This window comes from Buteo buteo, chromosome 7 (assembly GCF_964188355.1).
Source record: "Buteo buteo chromosome 7, bButBut1.hap1.1, whole genome shotgun sequence".
Lineage (NCBI taxonomy): Eukaryota > Metazoa > Chordata > Aves > Accipitriformes > Accipitridae > Buteo > Buteo buteo.
Genome location: NC_134177.1, coordinates 34662553 through 34690542, shown reverse-complemented (window position 1 = coordinate 34690542; position 27990 = coordinate 34662553). Strand labels below are relative to the sequence as shown.

At 54.4% G+C, this 27990-nt stretch overlaps 1 protein-coding gene across 2 annotated transcripts in view; it reads left to right on the top strand.

Moving 5' to 3' along the window:
* The window catches only part of STX1A (syntaxin 1A), a 114216-nt gene that overhangs the window by 29113 nt on the left and 57113 nt on the right, over positions 1-27990 (top strand). For both annotated transcript variants that reach the window (XR_012651039.1, XM_075032345.1), the window contains 2 exons: positions 9151-9228; positions 10438-10537. Coding sequence is in view for 1 of the 2 variants with exons in the window: in XM_075032345.1 (XP_074888446.1) it covers positions 9151-9228; positions 10438-10537 (178 nt within the window). In the remaining variant the exon portion in view is untranslated. The remainder of the gene's footprint in view (positions 1-9150; positions 9229-10437; positions 10538-27990) is intronic.

Genomic DNA, 27990 nt, shown 5'->3' with positions numbered 1-27990 from the left:
TGGGTTGTAAAATTCCAGATCTCCTGCGTAAATTATTTGTGTGCGTTTGTTCTTAGGCCAGTGTTCTCCTTCCACTGGAGAAGGTTCCTCCTCCCTGTTCCCTGCTCCTCTGGTGTCCACCAGCACCTCAGTGTTCACCACCAGGCGCAGGGGACAAACCTGGGCTGCATAGCGTCAAAATCTGCTGCAAGATGGGACTGAACTTTCTGTTAATAGTATGATATTTAAGTTTCTAGTGAATACTTACAGACCTGGGTTTCTTTTCGTGGGAACCAACTAAAAAATAATTAAAAATAAAATCTTCTACTCACGTTGACCTGTGAGTTTTCAGAAGCTCACTGCCAGCCATGGCCACTTCTCATCATGCAGTACTTCTGCTGTGATGTCTACTGCAGATTTTCTAGTATTAAGTCCCCCTTTTTATCTGCCATTGCTTTCAGATCCTCCATCAGGGAGGTGTGTTGTATGAAATGATTGTTCGTTTTGGTTCTCCAGAAGACATTTGCCTCCTGGGAGGGTCGGTGTCTCACCTGGATGGTACTAAGATTCCTTTACGTGGTCTAGGCAAGAGCACCAAAGAAATGTCATTCCCATGTTGGAGCATTCATGACCATTTGAGCAACTTGGTCTAGTGGAAGATGTCCCTGCCTATGGCAGGGAGGTTGGACCAGAGGGTCTTTGAAGGTCCCTTCCAAACCAACATATTCCATGAGTGTCTGTAGGCAGTGTAGTCTGATTTGAAGGATAACCATTTTATGGACTGCCTTGATTTTCATGTGTTGATCCTCTCCTGGTGACACAGGCCGTGGGAGCTGTGGTGCCGCCTGCCTTGTGCCCTCTGCCTGAGGCTTTCCTTCTCTTTTTGCTGGCAGCTTCCTGGTACAGACCTCGAGGTCACTGGTGGGCATCACCAGATCTTGGTGTTAGTTGTAGAACACTTGGTAGACACCAAAGCATGGTGGTGATCCTGGCAGAAACCTCTCTTGAGTGCTGACCCTGGCAAATATGCAATGGGGTGGAGAGGGGAGATGAGTGCCATGGTTGCAGGTGCTTCTGCTGCCTGTGCAAAGTTCTGGTCTGCACAGAAGCTGTAACAAGGATGGTGCCACCATCAGAAGGATGTTAAGAAATTAATTTCAGATGAATTAAGTCTGTCTGCTGTTTTTCACCCAAATTATTCTTTAGCCATGATTGCAAATTTGTAAAGTGTTGACTGTAAAGTATCAATGCTTTTCCAGTAGATCATAGTACTGTCCATGTTCTAGAGCTACAGGAGGAGGTCAGTGAGCTAAACTACTTGCCCTGTGCAGGACTGCTGGCACCTCTGTCACCTCTGACTTTTGTTCTTAATAGTTAAGTGGAATTTTACATGCCTGCTTCTAAAACTGAGTTTAAGAGTTAACCACAGCTCTGATAACAGGGTTGGGCTTCATACCAAAGGCTGGTAATGTAATTCTGCAGCACTGAAAGCCAACACCTAAGGACAAAACTCTTTGAAATCTTGTTCTCCCTTGCACTGCTAGTGTTGGAAATTGGAAATGCCTACTGACTCATGCAGATGTTGCTGAATGCTGAAGTCATTTGTGCCTTGAACTTTTATTCGTCAAAAAGTTGGTAGTGGGAAGTATGGGCTGGTTTTGGTGAATGTTAGAATTGCACATAGCTGAATTGAGGCCTGTGTGCTATAAAATACCCAGTTTATTATGCTGCATAGCTGTATTATATATATAGTCTGCAAAAAATGCTAAGACTGAGGCTGTAGGTAATTTAAGCCATGGTCTCAGGTGGTTCAGCTCTCCAGGGTGCTCTCCCGGGAGCAGACCCTCCATCTGTCCTCATCCTCAGCCTTGACACCACCTCCCTGAAAACCCTCTGGAGCAGGACTTTCTGCCTCTGGACTCCTGAGGAAAGACTTGGTTTGGCTGCTGCAAAACGCTAAAGCAAACCCTAAGGTGAGAAGGGTCAACGCAGCCTCCCAGGGTGAGGGTGGTGGTAGTTTGGTGGGTAGGAAATCCGTGGGTGCTTTGGACCTTGTTCACGTGAAGCTTCAGCAGCAGAGCCGCAGTGAGCTGCTTTTCTGCTGCTGAGCATCGCAGAGCTGGGCTGGGATGTTTCCAGGGATCTGGGCATCCGTACGCTGTAGTACGTGTCCTGTAGGCTTTGTAAGATGGCTGAGAAGAGATCATCCTTCTTAGCGATGTGTGCAGCCACACGCCGGAGCCATGGGGAGTGAGCTGCCGCAGGAGCTCTCGGGTGCTGACAGCAATGCCCTGGCCTCGTGGACTTGGACACAGGGAACAAGATGACTGATGTTGGACCCTCATATGCTGCTCCAGGCGGGGATGCGGTCCTGGCCATGACCCACTGCTGCTCAGAGAGCATCCCCGCACTGAGCAGCCTTGTGTTGTGCATCCCACGGGACGCTTTTCTTTTAGTACAGAAAGGTCAGTTCATTTTGCAAAGAAAGTCAAGCCCAGATGGCTGAAATTTCTCAGGCTGGGCAGATCAGCGCGGAGGTGTCCAGTAAATATAAAAACCCAGATTCGGTGTGGAAGCAAAGCCAGTGAGGAGCATCCTGCATCTCTTGGGGATGAGGCCTTTTTTTGCTTAACTTAATGGTCCCTAAAAGGGCGGTAGTAGCTGATGTGGCTTTTTCCTTTCCTTGTGCTTTTGCGAAGCTTGCCTTATCTCTGGTGAGGATGGGGTGCAGCGCATGGCGTTGGACTCTGCAGCCCCGCGTGATGGCTGGAGGCAGGGCCAGGGCTCGCTGCCTGTTTGTGCGTGCAGGCCTTTCCTAGGAAAGGGTCAGCTGCACGGCTGTGAGTGCAGCTGGCACAGCTTGGCGGAGGGATGAGCCGGGGGTCAGCGCGGTCCCCTGGGATGCAGAGGTGCCCAGTGGCGGCTGAGCCCGTTGCTCCTCTGCCCTGGCGCGGCTCTGCTGCCTGTACTGGCTCTGCAGACGCATCTGGACACGGTCAAATTCATCTGCAATGCTAACGGAAGAGGGCAGGAGCTAAAGCCTGCATGTAGCCACTGCTGAGATAATAGAGACCTCGTTACACCCTGCCACAGCTCACCGTGCCTGCCACCTCTTGCTTTTTGGAGGGGAACAGGCTTCGAGTCTTTTCAGTTGGTTTGTGCTCCTCTGCTGTCTTCCAGAAAGTGCCTGCAGAGGGAATGGGGCTGGTTCGAACCAGAGGGATGTAATCTGCTTGATAATGAATTTATCAGTGGTGTGCTTGTTGCAAAACCCACAGAGCCGGAATGCTCCGGGGCTCTGGACCGTCTTCCCATCCACTGCTCCACTTTGCTGGAAGGGAGGGTATTGAAGCTCAGCTCTGCCTCCTCTTGGGATTTCGGCCCTTGTGGAGGGGCATCTTTAACCCCGCGAGGCCCTGAAAGATGCTGGAGGGGCTCTGGCTGACCTGTCCTCCCCATCCCGCTCCCCACGCTCAGCAGCACCAGAGGCAGCAGGGAGGCAATGGCTCCCAGAGCCATCCCCGCTGCCAGCACGCTACCCGCTGTGTTGCTCGCCACTTGTCCTCGAGTGGGCTGGAAAAACAAAAAACCCTGCGAAAGAAGGTTTTCTTCTCCTACCATGTGTGGGGGGTGAAAGCCCAGAGACCGTAGGTCCCCGGTGCTGCCTGAAAGTGCCCGAGGCAGGAGGGAGGTTGATCAAACCCCTCCTGCTCTTCTGCTCTGGATGTGCTGGTGGCAGAGCACACCGTCCCTGTGCCAGTGACACAGGCAGGGGTCAGCACTGCCATGCGGTACCTATATACATAAAGTGGGCAATGCCAGTGACCCACCAAGGCTGCAGGGCAAGCAGAGCTGCGTGCTGGGTGGTTGTGTTAATTAACTTGGGCTCGTCACCTGCTGTAAGCTGTTTTTAGAGCTAGTCTCGTCTAAGACACTTAGACTTGCAGCACTTTGCTGTGGCTCTGTTTCCTCTCTCCCTGTAAGGAGTCTTGGGGCAGCCTTTGCTGCCTGGGGTTGCAACACGTCAGGCGTGCCCAGAGGATGCAGAGTTGGACGGATGGCTGTTTTGACAGCTGAGAAGCGCCGGGAGGATGGCGTGCACAGTGTGCCTGTGTGGTGCTGGGAGTGCATGCTCCTTGCGTGTCACTGGCAAGCAAGCCCAGGCCTTTGAAGGCTGTGAATTGTTTGCTGCTTGTGTTGAGCAGCACTGGTGGGTAGCTTTGACCTAGACAGGAGCTTTCCATGTGGCTTTGAAAACCTGGGATGCTCACAGCTGGGATGCGTGAAGCGAAAACGCTGTCGGCTGGGTGGACACTTTAGGTTTCCTTAGGAAGGGTGTTTTGGTTTTGTTTCTACTTTGGCAGCAGTGTATGGGAATACACTTCAAGCCAGGGGTGACAGTGCCTGTGAGGGCCAGCAGCATGCCTGGACTGACCCCTAGGATGGAGGGAGATGCTGGGAGCTGATGGTCCTTCAGTGCCCTGCATCCCAGGGAGCTGTGCCTGCCCAGTGGTATCTCCTCCCACTTGAGTCCTTGTTAGCCCCGCAGCTAACGCCACTGCTGCCTCCCTCGTGCGGGGGTGTCGGGTCGGGGATGGTGGGGCCGAGCGATCAGCCTGACGCCTTGTGTCGGGGGCGGTGTGGCATGGAGGGTATTTCCAGTGACGTGGGTTGGACAGATGGTGCCCTTCTCCAGCCTGGAGTGACATGTGCCCTCCCGACCAGCAGGCTCCATCCTTGTAATTTCCTCTTCGGAGGGCTCCCGGCTGGGCTTTTGTGACGCACTCCCCACACGCAGCAGGGCAGTGCTGTGTTCAGCGCCTGTCCTAAATAACCATCGCCCTGCCTGTGCATCAGTGCTCTGCTGTGCCTGGGGGGTGAGCTGCCTTGAAAATAAAAGTGCCTCCAACAAGGCTGCATGTGGCTTTGGCAGAAACCCTCCCTCTGTGCAGTGCATTGCCTTCCTCCGGGATTTCTGGGACTAACAAATGACAGGGTCCAGTGAGCAGCAGGAATGGGACCAAGCAGCGATGTGGCATCCTGCGGGCAATGAGCCAGGACCTTTTTGGATGTGGAAGGGATGGGCAGGAGGTGACGAGGAGATGGGCATCTTCGTGGGCGGCACACTGCTCTTTCATAGGCGGCCTTTCCTCTGCCGCCAGTACTCTCTGGCCTGTGTGGTCATGGTACAAGCCTGCGTTTAGTGATGGGGAATGCTTTCCTCACAGGCTTCGGAAAGGGGCTCAAAATTCCTGCAAATTAAGATCCTGTCAGAATGAAGGCAAGAAAAACTGGCTAGGATTGGGGGAAGTTGTGACGGAGGTGCTTTTTCCTGTGCAGGACTGCAGAGGCTTGCTGGTGCTTCCCATCCTGCTCGTCCTGGGAGCGGGCTTTCATTGGATTGCAGAGTGGTTCAGGTTGGACAGGACCTTCAGAGCTCATCCCGTCCAACCTGACCTCAAACACTTCCAGGGATGGGGCAGCCACAGCTTCAATGGGCAACCTCTGCCAGTGTCTCACCACCCTCATCGTACAACATTTCTTCCCTACGTCCAAGCTAACCCCACCCTCGTTCAGTTTAAAACCATTGCCCCTTGTCCCGTCAGTGCAGGCCCTGGTCAGAAGTCTCTCTCCTCTTTCCTATAAGCTCCCTTTAAGTCCTGAGCAGCTGCAGTAAGGTCTCCCCGGAGCCGTCTCTTCTCCAGGCTGCACAGCACCAACTCTCTCAGCCTTTCTCCATAGCAGAGGTGTCCCAGCCCTCAGACCATTTTGGTGACCTCCTCTGGACCCACTCTAGTGGGTCCACGTGTATCTTGTGCTGGGGACCCCAGAGCTGGTCGCAGTGCTCCAGGGGGATCTGAGGAGAGCGGAGCAGAGGGGGAGCATCCCCTCGCTCGACCTGCTGGCCACGCTGCTGGTGATGCAGCCCAGGAGCTGCTTGGCTTTCTGGGCTGCAAGCCCACATTGCTGGCTGATGTTCCATTTTTTGCACCCACTAGTATCCCCCAGTCCTCCTCTGCAGGGCTGCTCTTAGCCCCCTTTCCTTTGACCCCTTCCTGTGGATGGCCATCCTGTTGGGCACGTGGTGAGGTGGCACGGGGCTGCAGGTAGGACACGTGTCCCCTGGCAGAGCTGCTCTGCAGGCAGAGCCCCGCAGGTAGTCTGCCCCAGCCTGGGCTGCAGTGCCAGCCCTCACCCCCTGCACAGCCCCTGGGCTGTGGAGTAAACCTCCAGGCAGGATGGTCTGCTGGCCTGTGTGCCCTGAGGTGCAGGGATGAGCCAGTCTGTCTGTGGTGGGTGCTGGGGATGGGTTGGGGGGTGGGCTGCTGTCTGAGAAAAGCTTCATGGCACGGAGCTGGAGTCAGGAGAGCTGGAAGGAGCACAGAAGAGGAGTGCTACAGCGGATGCAGGGGCAATAACAGCGCCATTTCCTCTGAGAAATCTCTATGAAATGCAGCCCACCATCCAGCAGCCAAATGGTTGCACTGAGCTAATAAAGAAGGCACCCCACAGCTAAAATCCCGTGTGTGGAGGCTGCTGGCTGCAGGGGCTGTCAGGGATGTCTTTGTCACTGACGTGGAGAGGCTGATCAGGATGTTGGGAAGGAGGATGCCGTGACCTGGAGGCGCGTGAGTCCAGGGCGGCATTTGCGTTGGCGACTGCATCTTCCATCACTTGCAACATGTGTCCCCGGGATCTGTTGGCATTATGTATTTCTGAGATCCTCGGAGGGGGTGTAGGTGGGAGTTTGTGACCGCTTTTGCTGTTTGGGATAACAGCGGCACAAGGCCAGCAGAGACCATGCCTGTTTGCGTGTGCTGGCAAAATGTCCCTCAGTCCATCCAGGAGTTAAGGGAGTTAAAACTGCCCATCTGATGGGCTCTGGGTACCACCTGTCTTAATTGAAGGCAGTTGATGCTTAAAGTCAAGCACAGCACGAACCAAGCGGGATTTCTGGTGGCGTGTAGACTGAAATGCAAACATGGATGGTAGCTACATCCACGTAGCAAGCATCCATCCATGCAGACATCCTTCCTAGCTTTAGGAGATGATGCTTCTTAACCTCCTCAATGGTGAGTCCTCCTGCTCACATGCTGTGGGTGCCAGGGAAGTGCTTGCGCCACTCTGGGAGCAATGGAGCGGGTGTAGGCATTGCTCTTGGTTCATTTGGAGACCCGAGCAGACCTTTGCTTACAGCCAGCAGTGGCTGTGCTGGTGCAGCAAGGCTTGCTCACAGGCTGAACGAATGATGCAGTCAGCAGTGGAGCTGGGACTTGAGGGTGACAGCCCTTATTTTGCTAAGACGGGTTTGAGCAAGGCTGAAGCAGCCATGGCAGGGGACGGGGGGAGGAGAGGGCGGGGGGTCCCTCCAGCCTGGCTGTCTGGTGGCATTGGGGTGCAAGAGGGGTGTAACAGAGCCCACGGCCAAATCCTGCCCCTGGCCCCGGGGCTGGATGGGTGGTGTTGGATGTGGCTGTGCATCCAGCTCTACGCTAAGCCTGAGTCGTGCTCTGGCTCTTGATGCTGGGCTGGGACTCCTGGTAGGGCGCGGGAGAGGCTGGTGTGGACCTGCTGCAAGAGCAAACTGCCACATTTTGAGAGCAAAAAGCTTCAGGGAAGAAGCTGTGTCCTGCCTGATGCAAAGGGCATTGCCTTCTGCAGGGAGCGTGCAGACCTCTCTGCAAGTCCTGAGAGGTACAGGCATGCCTGTGCAGGCAGGGGGCCACTGACCCCGCTCCCGGTCCGTACTCCCAGCACGATGGTGTATTTTTAGCAAGGCAGGGAAGAGATCTAAGTCAAAGCAAGAGAAAGCTCTTGGTGCTCATCCTCAGGTCAATCTTGCCCAGTTCCATCAATTAAATGCACTGACCCGTTGGCAGGCTGGTAGCTTCTGCCATGCCCCAATCTTGCTGTGCAGGCAGCTCCTGCCTGCTGACCCCTGGCAGGGGGGCCTAGTTGTGGCCAAAAGGACAAATTCTGAATTCCCAGCTTCAGGGAACATTTATTCTTTGTGCCCACAGAGTGGTGGGGTAAGGGCAGCAGTGTGTCTGCTTTTCCTTGTCAGGGTGAGATTTTCACTTGAGTCGCGGTAGCTCTCCCATCTCGAGGTCTTTGGATAAGCATTTCACGAAGTGGTTACCGAGGCAAAGGGTGCCACGAGTGGTGGCAAGGCTGGAAGCTGAGGTCTTCTCTGGGTGACTCCACTCAAATGAGTCACCATAGGTTGAAAAGACCGTTTTAGAAGGAAGGATAGGTATTTCATCTGACTTATTTCGAAGTGAGAGGCATCCCTCTGGAGACCGTGTTGGCTAGCTCTCTGCAAAGTATGAAGGGGCCATGGGGTGATGTGTAACCATCTGCAGAATGTGGGACAATTATGAGATGAGCAGAGATAGTCCTCTCTCTTAAATCTTCTCCATTCCACTGACTCCTTCTCTCTAGTGAAGACAGAGTAAGAAAAAACTTTTCCATTCCATTAATTTTCCATTTCCCTCCATCGTGTATCTGCTTTGGATAATAATCTTTTAAATGTCTCCTTATACAGAGGACTGTAATTTTTCTTTCCCCTGCAAGCTCGCGTCCCCTGCCTTGCTGGGACAGGAGGTGTTTTCGTCTCTGATGACAATGGCACACATGCTTCTGCAGACAAGGACAACCCCTCATTTGCCTGCTGAGGCTTTACTAGTTCTGTTGTATTTTCTGTTCTCCCAACCTTTCCTGTACTCTGCAGCACCCCTTGTGTTTTCCCATCGCAGCACCCCTCGTGCTTTCCCATCACAGCATCCCTTGTGTTTCCCATCACTGCTGTTTGCAGAGCCGTGGTGCTCATACATAGCTGAGGATAGCTGATAAAGTTCATTACTCCAGCTCTCTGTAAATGCATAGGTCTCATTAGTCTCGTTATGCACTTGCCACAGGAGGCCACTCAGTGTGGCAGCTGGCTGCAGAGGTGTTTTGCGTCATGCCTTTATTGCTGGAGCTGGCCGTCCTCTGCTCTGTTGGTGTCTGTAGTGCTCTGGTGCGGCGGTGCCCAGGGCATCCCATGCTCTGGCTGGTGTTTGCCCCGGCTCCTGGGAGCAAGTGAGCAAAGAAGGGGAAGATGCCCCTGAAATGGAGCCGCAAACTTTGCAGGAAGCACTTGTTGATGCCTCTCTCTCCATGTCGTTGCAGGCGAAAGACAGTGACGACGATGATGAAGTCACCGTCAGTGTGGACCGGGACCGCTTCATGGATGAGTTCTTTGAGCAGGTGAGAGATTTGTTTCTGCAGTGCAGCTTTAAACCTAGCTCAGAGCTTTCTGTTAGCGCTGGAGCAGGCTGCAGGGCTGTGGTACAGGCTCCCACCACAGGCCGGGAGCAGTGGTCGAGGTGGGGATGGGGGTCCTGCCCTGGCTGATGCTGCTCAGCTGATGCTCTGGGTCCTTGGGGGTTACCCTTAGCATGCTGATTAACAGGAACCAGGCTTCCATGCAGACCTGGGGCTGTCATGGGCTTACCTGGCCCTATGGATGCTTTGCTGTGCCACCTCCTCCTCCAGAAACCAGTGGGGCAGCTGCGCCAGGTGACCGGTCGGTGGGAGCGGGGGAGCCTTGCAGCCTGCCTGCCTCCAGCCTGCTGCTAAAGTGGACTGGCTCTCAGACCTCTCCTGACAGCACCTCTGCAGGGTAGCAGTTTCTTCATGGGATTGATTTACTTTTGTGCCTCTCGTTACCAAACAAGAGGTTGTCTTCTGGCATGTAGGTGGCTATAAGATCTGCATGTGGATTTTTAGCACACCCTTAGCATGGCATGTGTGTAGGGGGTGTTAAAATGTATCTGTGCAGGCAATGGAGTGGGGAATGAAAAAAATCTGATGTGCAGATGGAGGAAGATAAGCAAAGTGGTGGTGTGAGTCGAAGGAGAAGACAGAGCTAGGGGGCGGGCAGGCTGGCAGGCAGAGGGCACAAGTAGAGGCATGTCTCCTTGTAGTACAGAAGTGCGGGGAAGATGCCAGCATGGAATTGCTGGCAAATGTGCCCTCCCTGGTCTGTGGGGTGAGGGTTAAACTGGGCTTCTCAGCCCCTGGAGCAAAGAGCTGTGGGGGACTGAGCCAGGACGGAGTCTGGCTTGTGCAACCTCAGCAATGTTCTCCATGCTGGAGGTGCAGAATCTGGGAATCCATAGATCTGATGCTAATTTAAGTAAACCCCGAATGTTTCTCGGTGCATTGCAAAGGATACAGGACATAGAGTCTGCATTACATTGCTGTGACTGCAAAGCTGGCTGCTGTGATGTGGAAGGTCTGATTTCATGGTGGTCCTACAGTTTGAGGATCCAGGTGGAAAATATTTGTCCAGGAGGATGTTTGCTGTGGTTCAGATTTGTCATGGATGCTTTGGGATAGGGTTTATTAATCCCTCCCCTTTCCAAAAGTCCAGGTACTCTCACAGGAGACGTGTTGTCTTGTCCATCTCCACAGGTGGAAGAAATTCGAGGGTTCATCGATAAAATTTCGGAGAACGTGGAGGAAGTGAAGAGGAAGCACAGCGCCATTCTTGCATCGCCCAACCCCGACGAGAGTGAGTGAGCTGTGATCTCCTTGTGTCCCTCTGGGCACGTGGCTGTGCTGTGCTGGGCCAGTTGTGGGGTGGCTGGAGTCAGGCAGAAATCCTCTTGTCTGCAGGTGACCATGGCTGGAAAGCCACAAGCTGCTGAGGTGGTTGATGGCCGGGGTGAGGGAGGGCTGGGACCTGCGTGGGAAGGAGGTGGAGGGATGACTGATGGCTTTCTGACCTTGAAAGGTGGTGAGGGTCCAGCAAGGCTGCTGGAGGGGAATTCCTGAAGGGTGGGGCAACATGGAGGCTGAAAAGAGCAAATGGCTGTTTTTATGCGGGTTGGCCATTGTCTTGCCCCGGGCTGCCTGGGGAGGGTACATGGATGAGGCAGCACTTGCAGAACAGGCTGAGCATTGCCTGCTTAGTCCAGAAATGGCACAGCTCTTCTTTAGGCCTGCGGTGTGCATTTGTCACCCTGCCCTTTTTGTCCTGAAGGACATTTTGTTGCTGGCTGGCCAAAGAGGCTGTACCTTCCAGACCTTACTGATGTATCGCTGTTTCTTCCCCAGTCTTGTGTTCCTGAGGAGGTTTGTTGCCAGGAACAGAAGTTAAGGAACACAGCACCCAAGAAGTGGCAACATTTGGGAGTCTGTGGGATCTGGCAGAGTTAGAGCTGTGGGTGATGAGCTCCCCTGTCCCCGGGTGCAAGCAGTGCATCTCCTGGGGGAGCCAGTGGAGCCAGCACTGGCAGAGCACCTGGGGCTGGTGGGGTCAACTGGGCTTCCTTAGTGCAGAGGCTTTCCAACTTTGGTGTCTGCAAAGCCCTCCCACCTTGTGCAAAGCCCAAAGGAGCAGGTGGGACCGAGGTGCTGAGCTGTGCAAGGGAGAGCAGGGGTGAGCACAACTGAGCGGAGCTACTTATCAGTGGGGCTGGACCCTGGAAAGGCTCACCCACTGAGGGACATCATTTGAATGTCTCTGCTGCCCAAGCCTGTCCTCCAGTCTTGCCGTGAGCCCTTGTGGGCTCTCCTTCGCCAACCTCCCTCATGGTGCTGGTGGTCGCAGGGCTGATGGTTGCTGTAGGGCTGAGCACTCGGGATGGCTCCAAGCTGCCGGCAGCCCTTGTCATCGGCAAAAGTGTTGCTTTCGTGGTCCAGCGGGTGACTGCTGAACACTGCTCATGCCCTCCAGGCTGCAGTGTCCCTGGTGCAAAAGTGCGCTTAGGGGGCTGGGAAGCTGAGACCAAGTCTCTGTCTTGTCATCGACCCCCCTCCCATCCACTTCTCTTCATTTGCCCAGTGTAATTCCATGTCTGCTCATATCCAACTGTGAATTGTTTCTAGAGGTCCCAGGAAGTTGTCTGTACACACATTTTCTTATGTCCAGCCCTATGTCAAATCAATGGATATTGCTAATTGCTTGGAAGAACCTGGCCCTTTGGAAATTGTCTCATGCTCATGCTCCTCTCTCCTGGCACCTGCTCCTCAGCTAAAATTTACTTGGCGAAGCCTGGAAGCAAGGGTTTTTGTCAAGGGAATTCATGTGTCTCAGACTGTTGCTCAGTCATCCTCCAGGCTTTTTTACTCTGTGCTTGCACTGTAAGGTTTTGCAGTGTTTCTGTCTGGGTGTTTCCTGGGAAGAGCTGTCATTGCTTTGCTTCTGGCTGCTGGGCTCATACAGCATGCATCGACACAGTGTCCGCTCGGGGCTGAGCCAGAGCTCGGGCTGCAAAGGGCATTTGTGGCCTAAAAGCATAATAATCTATCTAAAAGTCTGAGATCTGCAGTGAACAAGATATGGTGACATTGACATGACTTCCAGAAGCATCCAGGACGTGGAGAGTGCTCCTGGTTTTGTTTTACAGTGTAACCTTGCCTTGGTATTGTAGAAAATTCAGTTTATAATGCCAAAAACTGTTTGGGCAGCGAAATAAGATCCCACACCCTGTTTAGAAATTATTATTTTGTATTATTGTGGTGTGTCCAGGAGATGCGGTGGGGCTGATCAGGTGCTCAATGGTAGATAGGCTCACAGACTCAGAGTGGTTTGGGTTGGAAGGGACCTTCAAAGATGATCTAGTCCAACCCCCCTGCCAGAGGCAGGGACATCTCCTGAGGAGAGCGGAGCAGAGGGTGAGCATCCCTTCCCTCGACCTGCTGGCCACGCTGCTGGTGATGCACCCCAGGAGCTGCTTGGCTTTCTGGGCTGCAAGTGTATGTTGCCAGCTGATATCCCGTTTGTCACCTGCCAGTATCCCCCAGTCCTCCACAGGGCTGCTCTCCATCACTCCTTCCTTCCCTCCATCCATCCATCTATCCATCCCCCAGTCTGTGCTGGTACTGGGGATTGCCCCGACCCCGGTGCAGGACCTGGCTGAACTTTGTGAGGCTCGCATGGGCCCACTCCTCACAGATGCATCACCACAAATCAGCAAGAGCTGCTCCGCTATGACTGACCCTTCCTAGCTGGGTGGACGCCTGGTGTTGTCTCAGACCAGCCTCCAGCTCCCTGAGGCTGCTGTGTGCCAGGGCTGCCGGTGCTGTGGTGTCAGCTGAGCCGTGTTCCCAGGGCAGCACCTGTGTGCCAGCATCGCTCCGTGCCACTGGGGGGGAGGTGTTGGAAATGGTCCTCGGTGTCCTCAGGACACGACACAACCTTGGACATAGCTGCAAGGGTCTGAGTAGATGATCTAGAGAGGCATTAAACTCATGTGGCCTTGTAAGGGCAGGCTATGTGCTGTCTTGTGGGACTGTGGGTCAGCTCTTGGGATATCTCATGGTTGGATTAGGTGATCTTTAAAGGTCCCTTCCCAAACCATTCTGTGATAACTGATGATGTACTGCTTGTAGCTTTTCCATTTCCCTCCAACTCAGCCAGACCGAGGGCAGCATCGCTCCATGTCCATCTGCTCCTTCACCCCCTGGTGACGTGCACAAAGCTCAGCAGAATTTCAACCAGAGACAGGATTAACCTCCTTGTTAACCTTGGCTGGAGGTCAGTCCTGTGCTTCGGTGAGATGAAGGCAGTGCAGTGGGGAATGGTGGGTACCAGCGCAGTGCCTGGCAGCCTCACCGCCACCTTCCTGTACTCCTGAGCTCACAGAGAACTTGGTAATTAATGCAAAGGCTTGTTGTAATGCAGGGAAGTGAATTTATTGAGATTAATTTGGAAATAAAGAAGCAAGTTTTCCATGAGCCATGGGAGAGGGAAGCAGCCAAAGGGCACTAAAACGTAGGTAGTGAAAGACTGGTCTTGGTGTGCACGGTTTGCTTTTTAACATGGCAAGTGAATTACACCTGTGATGACAATCAAGGCAAGACATTGCTCTCTGCAGGGGCCAAACTTGTGCAGGATTTGGGGTGCTGCTTGTCCCCTCTGGAACAGCACCTTAGTTATTTCTTAGTGATTTCTAAGACTTCAGCATCATGTGAAACCTTCACTACAAGGTGATGGGAAGTCATCCTCCAGGGTATCAGAAGAAAGACACAGACTTCTCATTCTTGTCTGGAGGCAAATGTGCTGTGCATGATGCAGCTCAGTTTGGTGTGTATTGTAGCTTCTCCATCAAGAGACACAAACTCCTTAAATACCACTGGCAAGTCCCTCCTAGAGCTGGAGGACCTTGGAGTGGGGCTTCAGAAGATGAGGACAAAGCTGGGTTGGTAATTTGGGAAGCAGATGAACAGTATTTGGGAGTTGCTGTTGGAGCACTGAGTGGAGGGAGGGATGGATGGATGTACAGTGTCTGCTGGCTGAATTGGTTACTGCTTTTTCAGGGTCACTAATAGAGAGACTTCATAGATACAATTCTACTGGAACCTGTTTCTTAAATGAGTGTGTGCTTAGGCATATGCAAGCCCTTGGTGCTCTCCTGCACGTGCTCTGCTGTTGCAGAAGGTGAGGTCCAGGTGTCTGTGTAAGACCTGGATTTACCCACCTGCCCGGCGCAGGACGGAGGTGCTGGGTTGGATCCATGTCGCACAGAAGGGCTCATCCCTCCCCTCCCTTCCTGCTGATCCCTCTTCTGGCTGCACAGACTGTTCTTGGATCCATGTTGCTGCTGCTGCCTGGGCTTATTTTGGCACCCTGTGGGTGGGCAGCTGGCTGGCTTTGCCATCGTCCCAGCGAGGTGGCAGCCCTCTGCCTGCCTGCCTGCGCCTTGCAGCTTCAGTGGGCTCGCGCCCAGTTGCGGGGGTACGGGAAGGGTCTCCCCGCTGAGCGGCTCTGCGCTGCGAGTTGGGCAGCATCATGTCAGGGCTTGGGTAGGCTCGGAGCGGCTGAGGGGCTGTTATTCCTCCTTGCGTTGGGGCCATTGCTACTGCTACTCCTGATTTCAGTCACAGCTCCTGGTAAACCTGTTCCTAAAATCCTTCGCAGTGAGCTGCTGCATCTGTTGTCGCTCCTGGCACCTGAAGCAGGCTGTTCGTCCTCAGTCCTTGGTCTGGGCTGCTTCCCAGAGAAGGTGGCTTTGAGTGGCAAGTTGCCAGTCAGAGGGGAATGAAGTGATGTTGTTTTTTTTCCTGGAGCGGTTGGGAAGGGCTTCTCTGCCATTCGTCTTTGTGCATCGCATCCCTCCCCGTAGCGACGCTCTGCGACTCCTCATTGCTCTGTTATATAACGGATGCTGTTTGCTGAATGAATTGCCTCTGGGAACGTAAATCTTCAAATCTGAAGTTGTGTCTTTCAGCCTGTCCGCTCAGTCCACCTCCGCAGGCTTCGGAAGACCCAATAAATATTTCAGACCTGGAAGTAGGTCCATGACAGCTCTGCACCAGGATGGAAGTGGAGGTTCAGTTGCATGTACACTTGACCTCCAGTTTCATAATTTAAGCTGTGCAGACTTGAGGTGGTGGCTTTGGACACCAGGGCGCAGGTGACTGGCCTGACTGACTTTGTTCAGGCTCTCCATCTGCTGGAGGAGATTTGAGTTATTTGGAGAGTGGCCTTTGTAATTCCTAGCAGACCATCTCCTGGCAGAGAGATGTGCCAGGTGGTCAAGGAGACAAGTCGTAGCTGCTCACCTCTGTCTAATGCATTGAGGCAACTCTGGCTGGTGCCAAAAAGGCAATTTGGAGTTGTCTTGGTGCCTAGGCTCCTGCCAGATGCCTTTGAGCAGGCTCTGTGCTCTCGTGTAAGTATAACCTTGCTACTCACCAGGTCCTTTTGGTAGGTGTCACAGCTGGAAGCCCACTTTGCTCAGAGGAGATGCTACTTGGGCACTGTTGGGAGGAAGGGAGGCTACAGCTGGTTCTTGCTGGAGCTGCCCTGCTTGGGCATGGCTTTCCATGACCTCTTAGCTCTGTTTCCTGTCATGCAATGGTTTTTCTGGGGGTACATTCCCCCCTGGTGCCTGGTCCCACCAGAGCAGAGAGGAGGTTTCCTTGAAGAACAGGAGTTGCAGTCATGCTGCATTGCAGGCTTCAGACTCAGGCTCGTGTGCTGCTCCTTCAGGAGGAGAAGTATGAGAGGACAAACAAGGATTTTGGTGAAAAGCCTGACTTTGTTCTCTTGGCCTCTCTTTGCTCCTCCACCCTCTGTGCTGCTTCTTGTGGCTTCCCTGGGATGGGAAATCAGAGCCAACACAGACTTCAGCACACCTTGGAGATGGAGGTGAGAGGAGCTGGAGCTGCAGTGAAGCAAGTGTGGCCCCAGCAGAGCAAGGGACTTGGTGAAGGGTGTCCGGGCACATCCTGGACACGCAAAGCAAAGCAGTGTGTCCCCCCATTCACCGTGCTGCTCTCACCCCTGATCTGCAGCCTCATTGGTGCCACCCTTGCCCCAGTCATGTGCTGCTCAGGTCTGGCCAGGTGAGGTTTTTGATGCAGGCAGGGCTGCGGGGTTCGTCCTTGGTGCAGTATGGGAGCATGGCAAAGGCAGATCCAGCTCCTCAGCCTGAAGCAGGAATAGACTCACAGAGTGGTTTGGGTTGGAAGGGACCTTCAAAGATGATCCAGTCCAACCCCCCTGCCAGGGGCAGGGACATCTCCCACTAGATCAGGTTGCTCAAAGCCCCGTCCAACCTGACCTCAAAGACTTCCAGGGATGGGGCAGCCCCAGCTTCAATGGGCAACCTCTGCCAGTGTCTCACCATCCTCATCGTACAACATTTCTTCCCTATGTCCAAGCTAACCCCACCCTCGTTCAGTTTAAAACCATTGCCCCTTGTCCTGTTGGTGCAGGCCCTGGTCAAAAGTCTCTCTCCCTCTTTCCTCTAAGCCCCCTTTAAGTCCTGAGCAGCCGCAGTAAGGTCTCCCCAGAGTCGTCTCTTCTCCAGGCTGCACAGCCCCAACTCTCTCAGCCTTTCTCCATAGCAGAGGTGTCCCAGCCCTCGGACCATTTTGGTGACCTCCTCTGGACCCGCTCTAGGAGGTCCATGTGTGTCTTGTGCTGGGGACCCCAGAGCTGGTTGCAGTGCTCCAGGGGGGTCTGAGGAGAGCGGAGCAGAGGGGGAGCATCCCTTCCTTCAACCTGCTGGCCACGCTGCTGGTGATGCAGCCCAGGAGATGTTTGGCTTTCTGGGCTGCAAGTGTACGTTGCCAGCTGATATCCTGTTTGTCACCTACCAGTATCCCCCAGTCCTCCTCTGCAGGGCTGCTCTCCATCCATCCCTCCATCCATCCATCCATCCCCCAGTCTGTGCTGTTACTGGGGATTGCCCTGACCCAGGTGCAGGACCTTGCACTTAGCCTGGTTGGATGGCAAGGTGTGGCGTGGATTTGATGGACATATAATCATGAGTGGCCCAGGGAGTTTGGGCAGGGTTTGGTTGCTCACCACACCTTCCAGAGCAGGGCTGGAGATGGCAAGGACACCAATGCAGCTGGTAGATGGCAGGGACCCCACCAACAGAGGTGGTCCTTCAGCCTTGTTGGGGTTGGCAGGGTATGGCATGGCAGCAGAGCTACCTGCTTGCTGGAGGACTCGGGGAGCATGTGCTTTGCTGGACTCTGTTTGGGGAGGGAGAGCAGGAAGCCCCATCTTCCTCCCCTGTAACTGCCCCTGCTGCCTCCAGTGCTGGGAGCAGTGGTCCTGCTGCCTGCCTGCTTCCTCCTGCCACGTCTTTGAGGCGGGTGAGCTCACGCCGAAACGAGAAGCTGCACCGTGGCAAAGGTGCACGTTGTTGTGCTGGCAGCGGCATGCGTGGAAAGGTGTGGGTGCTCATCGGGCTGGTGGGGAGGAGATGCCATCTGCCACCCTGGGTCTCAGCATCCTACCTCCCTGCATCCTGCTCCTCTTCCTCCTCAGGCTAGGTCCCTAAGGGGAAGGTCTTCTCAGGCTGTCTTTGCACCCCGTGCTTGGTGCAGCTGTGGCGGGGGATGGCCCCGTTGCTCTGCTGACGCTGCCCAGTATAGCAAACCTGGTGTGAGATGGAGACACGGAGGGGTGCTTGGTGCAGGGACAGGGTTTCCTCTGCCCACCGAGGAGGTTCAGGAGCTCCTGCAGAGCAGCTCCAACACCTCACTTGGCTTGGGCATCCTGAGCAGAACTGCACTAATGATGGTCATTATGGCAATACCATGCTGTGCTTGGGGGCTGCCTTGAGTGGCTGCATCCTGTCTCTGTGTTACACAGAGATGCTTTTCATCACCCTTTCATGCATTTCTGCAGCTCCATCTTGAATGAGTTTTGTTTCTTCTCCCGGTAATTCTTGTTGAAAGGCCACTCTAGGACTTAACCTCCAGTGGTCAGGAGCCATCTTCTTATTTCCAGCCTGAGTCTACTTATGATCAATTTACATACCAACGTCATCCCAAGAACAAATATATTTAGCTTAAATAGCTGTTTGCCCTTCTGGCTTCATCCTGTCGGGTCCACGCAGCAGCTTGGTTGTTTTGCAAGGGCTTTGCGCAATCCCTGCTTTCCCTGTCACCTGCCTCAGCTCTGGTTTTGAAGGACTGGGGTACCCCGGGGCATGAGGTCTCCAGGATTTCTGGGGGGCCCTGGCTGCTGGTCAGAATTTCTTGAGCTTTTCAGGCTGGGTTTGCCCTTCTCTTACCTTGTCATGTTGCTACCCCTGTGAAAGTTGGGCCCTGTCTGTGTGGGACAGTCCAGGGCTTCCCGTGCCCGGGTGGTGGGTGCTGGGCCTGGGCACCCGCAGGTGATGAGTGTTTGAAGGAGATGGATAGAGTGAGGGTTGGTGGGTCATGGTGGCACATGTGCATGTGAGCAAGAGGCTCAGCTGTGTCAGGGAGTGGACTGTCCAGCCCTCCCCGATGTCTCCGGGGGATCCTTAATGGAGCTGGGGATCAAGCTGGCAAAACACCTCCCTTCAGTGCTAAACCAGCCCAGCACCTCCCAGAACCGATTTGGTGGGTGTCATGGGGTGCAGGCACAGCAGGGGCAAGCCTGAGTCTATTTGGGTGCAGGGATGCTCACGCTGGTCCTCACCTTCCCTGGCCGCTGCTGCCGCTCAGCACAGACTTGGGTGAGGCTCCTGCAGCCGCGTCACTCCCAGCATGGTGGCAACCACTGCCAGCCCTCAGGTGCTGCCCACAGGAGTAGGATGCATAGACTTTCTGTGCAGCATTCCAGCGCCGCAGTGAGGGTGCCTGGGACATCTCTGCCTCCCTCTTGTGCCTGTGTGGCTTTTCCTTTCATGTCCCCTTGATGTGCCATATGTTATGCCAGGTGAGATTCCCTTTTACCATAGAGCAGCTGTGCACCCCCCCTGCATGCCCAAGCTTTGTGATCGCCAGCACCTATTGTCTGCTCTGTCATCCTGAACAACGCTGGGTGATCCGCGACACCAAGTGAATGCAGAGTAAATATCAATTAACTGTAGTCTGAATCATGGCAACATAAAAAAAAAAGAATAAAAATCAGCTGCTCTGTAATTGTTTTGGGCTTAATTTAGACCAAACAATTAGTGGCACTCCTGGAAGACATGTTATTGCTGCCACAAGGTGCAGCTTTTGCTGAAAAACTTTATCTCTGTTGGGCTGTGCACCCCGTTGCACTCCAGAGCCTCTTGCATGATGGGCAACGAGGAGGTGACTTTGGGAGCAGAAGCCCATCCTTGCTGCTGGAGGTATTGCTGCTCCTGTTGTGCAGGAGAGCTCCTGTGGCTCCTAGGCTCTGGGCGTCTTGCAGCAGCAGAGCCCTGGGATGGTACCGCAGCCCCCGTTCTTGTTGTGTCGCGCGTGGTTTGGGACAGAGCGACTGGCAGGAGGTGGGCAGCCCTGGGGGTGAGGGGATGTGGGGCCAACACTGCCCTGAACCCCACTGCCTGTTGCACTCTCATGTCTTTCTCCACTGGCTCCTCCTGTCTGCGTGTGAATTCGGCTCTGCTCCCACCCTGCGTCTCCTCCCCGTGAACTTACAAGCCTTGGCTGGTCCTTGGGCTGTGACTGGGGTCCAGGTGGGTGGGTGAGCTGAGCGGGGCCAGGGCCGTGGTGTGCCGCACTGGTGGTCCCAGCTGCACGGTGAGGCTGCCTGCCCTCTCCTGCAGCCTGAGTTGTTTGACCTGGGGAGGTTGGAAAGAGGGAGGAAAAAGGGAAAGGAGCAAAAATGAGAGGGGATATGGCAGCTGTGCCCCTTGCAGTGCTGGCTGGAAGAGCATCACTCTTCCTGCCCACTAGGTTGGCCAGGTTGGGGCTCTTCCAGCAAGCAATGGGTTCAGCAGGCTGGGTTGCTGCCTGAGGCACGCAGCCCTGTGGCTCTCCTTGGGCTCTCTTCACCTCTCCCTGCTGGATTCATAGTGGTTGGCGCTGGCTGGGCCCTGGATGCTGAGGGCAGAAGAGGAGCCGGCGGCCCCTCTGCAGCAGCCAGGAGCCCCTGCTCCAGCAGGCAGCAAGCTGGGGTGCGGTGCTGGCCCCAGCGGGCAGGGTGCTGGGTAGCATGGGGACATGTGTTGCAGTGGCACTGCTCCCGAGTGTTGCTTGCTTTTGACTCCGGCCTGTGGTTGAGTTTCTCTCATCTGCTTACAGTAGCCAGGATCCCCTCCCCATCCCCTTCTGTACTCCATGTGGCATGAAAATTTCTGTGATTTCTAATACCTTTACTTGTCAGGCTTGGCATTGGCGGGGGAGACAGGTGAGGGGGGTTGAAGGCCAAAGGGTGAAAGAGCAGAAACATGGGGCTGCTTCAGGAAGCGCTGGGAAACGGAAACAACGAGACTGGGGGTTGCCTGCGTGCACATGGCTTTTGCAGTACTGACACTCTTCAGAGTCACATCCCCACTCTATGAGCTGCCGTGTCGCCCAGCAGTGCAGCTTGGTGCACAACAGCGTGCCCTCGCCCCAGGGCTGGCGCACCACGGGGTGCTGGGGGTGCTGCCTGTGCAGGCAGGAGTGGGGCAGAGGGGTGGGGTGGGATGCTCTCTAGCAGATCGCATCCAAACCCAGCAGTGTACGCTTTGCAGCTAGATCTCGGATTCCTCTTGCTAAATCTCCATTGTCTAAGTGTTAACACTGGGAGATAATCCGTTATTTGCAGAAGTAGGTTTAGGAGGGCTGAGATGAGCAAGCCGTAAATCCTGTTCCTGTGCTTTCCCAGGATTACTTTGGCATTGCTGCACGCTGCGGCACGAGGAAGGCTTTGTGCTTTCTAGGCATGCCGAGAGGAGGGGGGCAGCCTGGATCTGGCCGGCAGAGCAAGGCAGGGGCGCAGGCAGGAGGAGGGTGGCCAGAGGTCCTGTGAACTGGGTCCCCAGCATCACCCATGCCTGGGGATCACACTGCAGGCACTGCTGCTGCTGCGTCACCCATGCCCAGGGGCTTCTGCTACAGGGGAGTTCCAAGAACTGGCTTTACAAAGCTATAACTAAGTTATTGAGAGATGAAGAAGTCAGCGATGGTGAATTGGAAACTGCTGGAAACAGCTTGAGGAGGTATTACTGGTAAAAACCCATCAGGTTTGGGGCAGCTGGGAAAATGGCAGTTGTGTGTGTGTCTTTGGGTAACCTTTACCCACGTGCGGCAGGGCGGTGTGCGTGGTTGTTTCAGGTGGAAGGAGGGAGAGGAGGAGTTGATTAAAGTGGAGATTTTAGGCAGGTGGTGGGAGGAAGCAGGCGGACGGAGCAGGAAATCCGAGTGCTGAAGGACTCTGAGAGCTTTTACAGTGTGGAGAAACAGAAGCACAGCAAGGAGTGCACATGGGCTGGGTCTGGAGGAGGAGGTGGGACAGGTCCCTGGCACAGGCATGCGGGCGCCGTTTGGCTGGGCCGGTTGGGTAGGTGGTCACACGCTGAGGAGAGGAGACTGTGGCTGCAGCATGGGAGACTTTATGCTAGACAGGGCTAGTGTTTGCCAGAAGTGGCTCCTCCAACCCGTTGGATCGTGTTGTGTCCAGGCTGCAGCAGTCAGAAACGGGGAGTTCCTGCGTCTGCTGTGTTGTCCTCTGGTGCGAACAGACGCGAGTGCTGCAGCCAGTTTGGCTGTCCACAGTTTGAGAACAGTGTGCATCAACTGAAAAAGCTGTTGAGGAGAAACCGGGAGAGCGACCAAAGGGCTGACAGCTGAGGTACCCCGTGGGAGACTTGGCGGTCTGCTGGGAGAGCAGGTTGGATGGTGACGGGACCACTCCTGCAGGGAGCACCCAGCTAGACAAGCCCAGCTGGGGAGTGGGTTTGATATCAGGGTGGGTGGCTCACCACTGGGAAGGGTTGCCTGTCCCATCCCTGACAGTTTTCAGTGGAAAGCAGAGGTCCTCATAAAACCAGTTCAGGAAAGAGCAACCAGTGTCTGAGTGGGTCAGGCTGGGAAATGGCAGGAACTGGTGAAATGAGCTGCTCTGCCTTGGCCAGCGGCAAACCCGGCGGGCGGGCACATCTGCCCTGCGTGGGCAGGACCTGCCGAGCTGCCCACCACCCTTCCCTGCAGGGCTGCGGTGAGTGCTTACTGCTGAGCTTACTTCACTCTTTCAAGAACAAAACTGGAGTTGTTCAGAGTTCAGGCAACGCCGATAGTGCTGCTGAGATACCTATGACCTTTTTACTTCTGAGTAATGACAAAATAAAGAGACCTAGAATAGGATTGTAGGATAGTCCAGTCCAGTCCAGTTGTGCTGGCCCGTTGCATGGCAGCGGGGCTGTGCAGCATGTGGATCCCCACCCAGAGGGGCAGAAACCACCATGCTCAAAAAAGGGGAAATAAAGGAGAATACTGAAAATAGAGAAAATCTCCACTCCTGGCTTGGAGACCTAAATCAATATTTTACCCAGTGCTCAGAAATAGCATACAGAAGTGTGGCCTAATATTACAATGTGGTAAGGCAAAAAAAAAAATTATTCTTAGGGGAAGGTTTGGAATATAATCCTGTTCCTTTTTTAAAAGTTAGTTAACACACTGCTGCTGTATATTGGATTGAATTGCTGCAGTAATCAAGTGTTTGAATGTCATTTCAAATCTTTCCAGTGCTTGTTTTAGGAGAAAATATTCACACAGAAAATAGCTATTTCCCCCTAAACTCCCCCCAAATCCCTGTATTTTATTGCCTCGCGACACCGCCCACCTTCAGCATGTAGCTCCTGCCTACTCTCCCAACACGTTGCGCCAGCCCCCTCTCTCTTGGGTCTCTGCCTGCCGCACTCCTACGGCACCCGCGTTTTTGATCTCGGGGGCTGCTGCCTGCTTGCCCGCTCCTCGGCACTGCCAGGCTGTGCATCCCGCGTTGGCGTGTGGGTGCATCAGCAGCTGCACGGGGGTAGTTGGAAATAACGATTTCCCTGTAGCCCAGGAAGATGATTAATTGCCGCAGAGGGTATTGCTGCCCATTTGCCGTTAATTGGGAGCCCTGCAGAGAGCTGGGTGGTGGGGGTCTGCCTCCTGGCAAGTGCCTGGGAGCTGCCAATTTGGAGCGGTTGCTGCTCCGGCAGCTGCCAGCTCCAGCCCTTGCAGGCAGAGCCCCGCTGCCTGCACAGAGCTGACTGCCTGCCCAGCGCGGACTCATCCTCTCTGTTGGCAGAGGTGGCTGGATGTTTAACAAGGGCATCAGAGGTGCTGGCAGGAGCACCCGCAGGTAGATCCAGGCTGTTCCTCGTGCCTTTGGGAGCTGCTGCTCAACAGCCCCGCTCCCGCCTGTGCGGACATCTGCACGGGTGTTCATCAGCCCTCCTATGGGGTGCGCGTGGACATCCACTCGGATGTTCACCAGTCCTGCCACCCACGCAGCAGGCACATGGCTCGGGCATCTGTGGAACATTACTGGGTATGACTGTGGCCTCCAGTTTCCCAAGCTGGGCATTGTTTGTAGCTGAGAGCTGCGCAAAAGCTTGGTTAGGACCTGGGGTTTATTTTTGTTTCCCCTTGTCAGGCTTCTTTGCCATGTCCCCAGGTTGCCCACATTGGCTGGCTTGTGTCCACCTCCCTTCTGCCCAGCTTTAGGTATTTGCGCAGGGATGCAGGAGTGGGAGGAAGCCTTATGGGCCTGGCATGGAGGGATTGGCTTCATGCATGTTCCAAAGCCCGGACCAGTGTGTCCCCTGGCTTCTTCCTCTGCCGTGGAGGTGGGCTCTCTCCAGCTTATCTCAGGTCGTGGTGAGGCTGAGGCTGTTTGCTCAGGGAATTCGGGGTGAATAGCAGGGAGTATGGTTGCTTTGGAAGTCTGGGGATGGCAAGGTGCTGGGAGCTTGTGGGTGGGAGATGGGTTGTGGTGTCAGGACGACAGTTACAGCTTCAGTCTGAAGATGGGAGAAAACCTGCTCCAGCACAGGGTCTCCATGGGGTCACAGCTTCCTTCAGGGAACATCCACCTGCTCCAATGTGGGGTCCTCCGTGGGCTGCAGGGGGACAACCTGCATCACCATTGTTTTCTCCAGCAGCTGCATGGAAATCTCTGCTCCAGCATCTGGAGCACCTCCTCCCCCTCCTTCACTGACCTTGGTGTCTGCAGGGTTGTTTCTCTCACATATTCTCTCTCCTCTCTCACAGCTGCTGTTGCAAACTGTTTTTTACCCTGTCTTAAATACTTTATCAAAAAGGTACCATCACCGTCCACTGATGGGCTCAGCTTTCGCCGAGTGACGTGTCTGTCTTGGAGCTGGCTGGCAGCGGCTGTGCCCAGCAAGGGGGCAGCTCCTGGTGTCTTCTCACAAAGGCCACTCCTGCCACCCCTCTGCTGCCAACACCAGCAGCCCCTGTACTGCTGGTTGTGAAAGTTCATAAAATCACAGACTCACAGAGTGGTTTGGGTTGGAAGGGACCTTCAAAGATGATCCAGTCCAACCCCCCTGCCAGGGGCAGGGACATCTCCCACTAGGTCAGGTTGCTCAAAGCCCCGTCCAACCTCACGTCGAACACTTCAGGGATGGGACAGCCACAGCTTCAATGGGTGACCTCTGCCAGTGTCTCACCATCCTCATCGTACAACATTTCTTCCCTATGTCCAAGCTAACCCCACCCTTGTTCAGTTTAAAACCATTGCCCCTTGTCCTGTTGGTGCAGGCCCTGGTCAAAAGTCTCTCTCCCTCTTTCCTCTAAGCCCCCTTTAAGTCCTGAGCAGCCGCAGTAAGGTCTCCCCAGAGCCGTCTCTTCTCCAGGCTGCACAGCCCCAACTCTCTCAGCCTTTCTCCATAGCAGAGGTGTCCCATCCCTTGGACCATTTTGGTGATCTCCTCTGGACCCGCTCTAGCAGGTCCACGTGTATCTTGTGCTGGGGACCCCAGAGCTGGTTGCAGTGCTCTGGGGGGATCTGAGGAGAGCGGAGCAGAGGGGGAGCATCCCCTCCCTCGACCTGCTGGCAACACTGCTGGTGATGCAGCCCAGGAGATGCACATTGCTGGCTGTTGTTCCATTTGTCATCCACCAGTATTCCCCAGTCTTTCTCTGCAGGGCTGCTGTCCCTCCTCCCCTCCTTTCTTCCCTCCCTCCCTTCCTTTGTGTGCTCCCCCATTGTCATATATGCTGCAAATGGTTGCATTGGTCAAAGTTGAAAAAAATTCTAGAAAATTAGGAAAGGGTTGAGTCAGTGCCTTGCAAACCAAGCATCTATTTTTTTTCTTCTTGTTTTATTTAGCTTGAATAAATAAGTTGCAATGTCAGACTCTGAGCTCTGTTTCCAAGAAGTAACATCAGCCTTTGGGAACTGAAGGACTGCTTAGAGGTCATTGATATCCTGGATCTCTTTTGGCAGATGGGACTTCAGCTGGAAAGTCCTTCTCTGCAGGGCTGCCCTCCCTCCCTCCCTCCCTCCCTCCCTCCCTCCATCCCCCAGTCTGTGTTGGTCGTGGGAATTGCCCTGACCCAGGTGCAGGACCTTGCCCTTGGCCTGGTTGAAGTTCTTGAGGTTCACATGGACCCACTCCTCCAGCCTGTCCAGGTCCCTCTGGATGTCACCCCTTCCCTCCAGCATATTGACTGCACCATTCAGCTTGGTGTCACCTGCGAACTTGCTGAGGGTGCACTCGATCCCACTGTCTGTGTCATTGATGAAGATATGAAATAGTATCGGTCCCAATATGGACACCATTCATTGCAGGTTTCCACTTGCACATTGAGCCATTGACTGCAATTCTTTGGACACAGCCATCCAGCCAATTCCCTGTCCAACTATAGTCCATCCATCAAACCCATATCTTTTCAATTCTAGTTTCTCCAAGTTCCCCCAGCTTTCCCTCTGGGGAGAGCTCTGCTTCAGTGCCAGCTCACTTCAACTGTGATTCAGCAGTCGTGCTGGAAGCCATCCCGCCTACGACAGCATCTCTCTCGTTTCTGTACTGGTTTGAACCTCCAAGGTCATGGCCAAGCCCGTGTTTTCCAGCAGCGGTGGCTGCAAGGAAGTGTGCTGCAGCCATCGACGCTAGTGTGATTTCTGGAGCACCGTGGCCAAGTGCTGGCTCGCCTGCCATGCCAGGAGGAGAGGGATGGCACCGGAGCCGTGCACTGTGCCTGCGGTCTGGCAGAGTGCATGCAGCCAGCTTCCAGCAAGCAGTGAGGTGAAACACCTGCAGAGAAGCAGCACAGGAGAGGAGCCATTCCCACTGCCGGCTGCTGGGACAGTAGAGTGCCTCCCAGTTGTCCCGCTGAAGATTTAACCAAAAATCAACCTCTGCAGAGAAGGTCCCAGCACAAACCCACAGGCTGCATGGCTAGGTTGTCGGTCCCGCATCCCTGCACGCTCTGAGGTCTGCAGGGGCTGTGCACACATCAGGTCTTCTGCATTGCTGCCCCTCCCTTCCCTGAAATCCTGCCCAAAAACACCAAACCCCAGCGGTGTTTCTGCTGGCCCAGCTTTGCAGGCTGTGCAGTTTGCTGCTTAATTATCGGGGCTTGGATCCCCTGCCTGTAATAAGTGGGTGCTCACTGGTGCGCGCTGCAGATGCTCTGCAGCTTTGTGTGCCCACAGTGGGATGGAGATGTGAGCGTGCACCCCAGTCGTGTCTACACCCTCTCACTCATTTGGTGCACCCAGCCTGCCGGGGCTGTCCCCGATAGTGATGTCCTGGCCTGTGGCTGGGGATGGTTTAATGGGATGTGGCGCTGCTGAATAATTTTTCTCACACCTGAGACTTTCTGCATAACGTGGCTGGCTCGTAGATGCAATTAATGCACAGTAGATTGCTGGGCTGTTCTTTCAGGGACTTGTCGTGTCAGCACGCTCCAGTTCCTTTCCTGTTGGCAATGGTGTGCTGTGTTTGGACCAGTCTCCTCTGGAGGCGTTGACATGAGGACATGTGGGCTGGGGAGCTGTTACCATAAATCCTGGCTTGTGACTGAGAGATCAGAAATGGGGTTTGGCTTCATATTCCAGACTCAGCAGCCTGAATATGTAACGTTTGCTGATGCTGGCTGATAGGGAGAAGGAAATTAGTTGTTAATTTGTCACCCCAATAGCAATGCCTGCACCGTGTTAGTGACAGTGATGGTCACTGGGTGTCTGGTCATCCTTGGTAAGCCAGAGATAAGCGGAACCTTGATGGCCCTTTGCTCTGCCCAGTCTCCCAGCCTTGGAGGGTTTTCTTTTTTTAGGGGCTTTCATTCAGTTTTATCTATTTTTTCCTGGCTGGTGAGGGCTTTGGTCCAGGTCTCAGCTGGCAGATCCTTCCCTCTTGGCTCTTCTCTGCCAATGGGCACCTGAGTTTGGTGTCCCACATTACTGCTGGTGGCCTCAGGGATGAGTAACCCTCTCCTGGAACTGATTTCTTTTTCCAGTGAGTTGTTCTTGATGATTTCTTGAAGGCCAGGCTTTTGCCTCTCCTCTCCATGCTTCCTCCACCTCTGGGAGCAGCCCTTGACGTGGTGCATCAAGGCTTATTACCAAACCCAGAAGGAGAGTCTGGAGCTATGTGAGCTGAGGTTGCTCTCCATGAATTCACTGCTGCCCTTGCGCTGCCTCCATGTAGTCCCCTGCCAGTGCCTGGTCTTAACAGTGGGTTTCAGGCAAAGGCTGCTTTTGAGTTCATGATGTCTTGGACCACGGGCTGCTGTGTCCTGTGATGATGTGGAAAGTGTTGATATCCCACGTGGGTGGGTGTTAGGACAGTGCCAGCCCCTGGGAAGAAGAGCGGTTCGGCAGGGTGGGCGCTGTCTGGACCTTGGGTG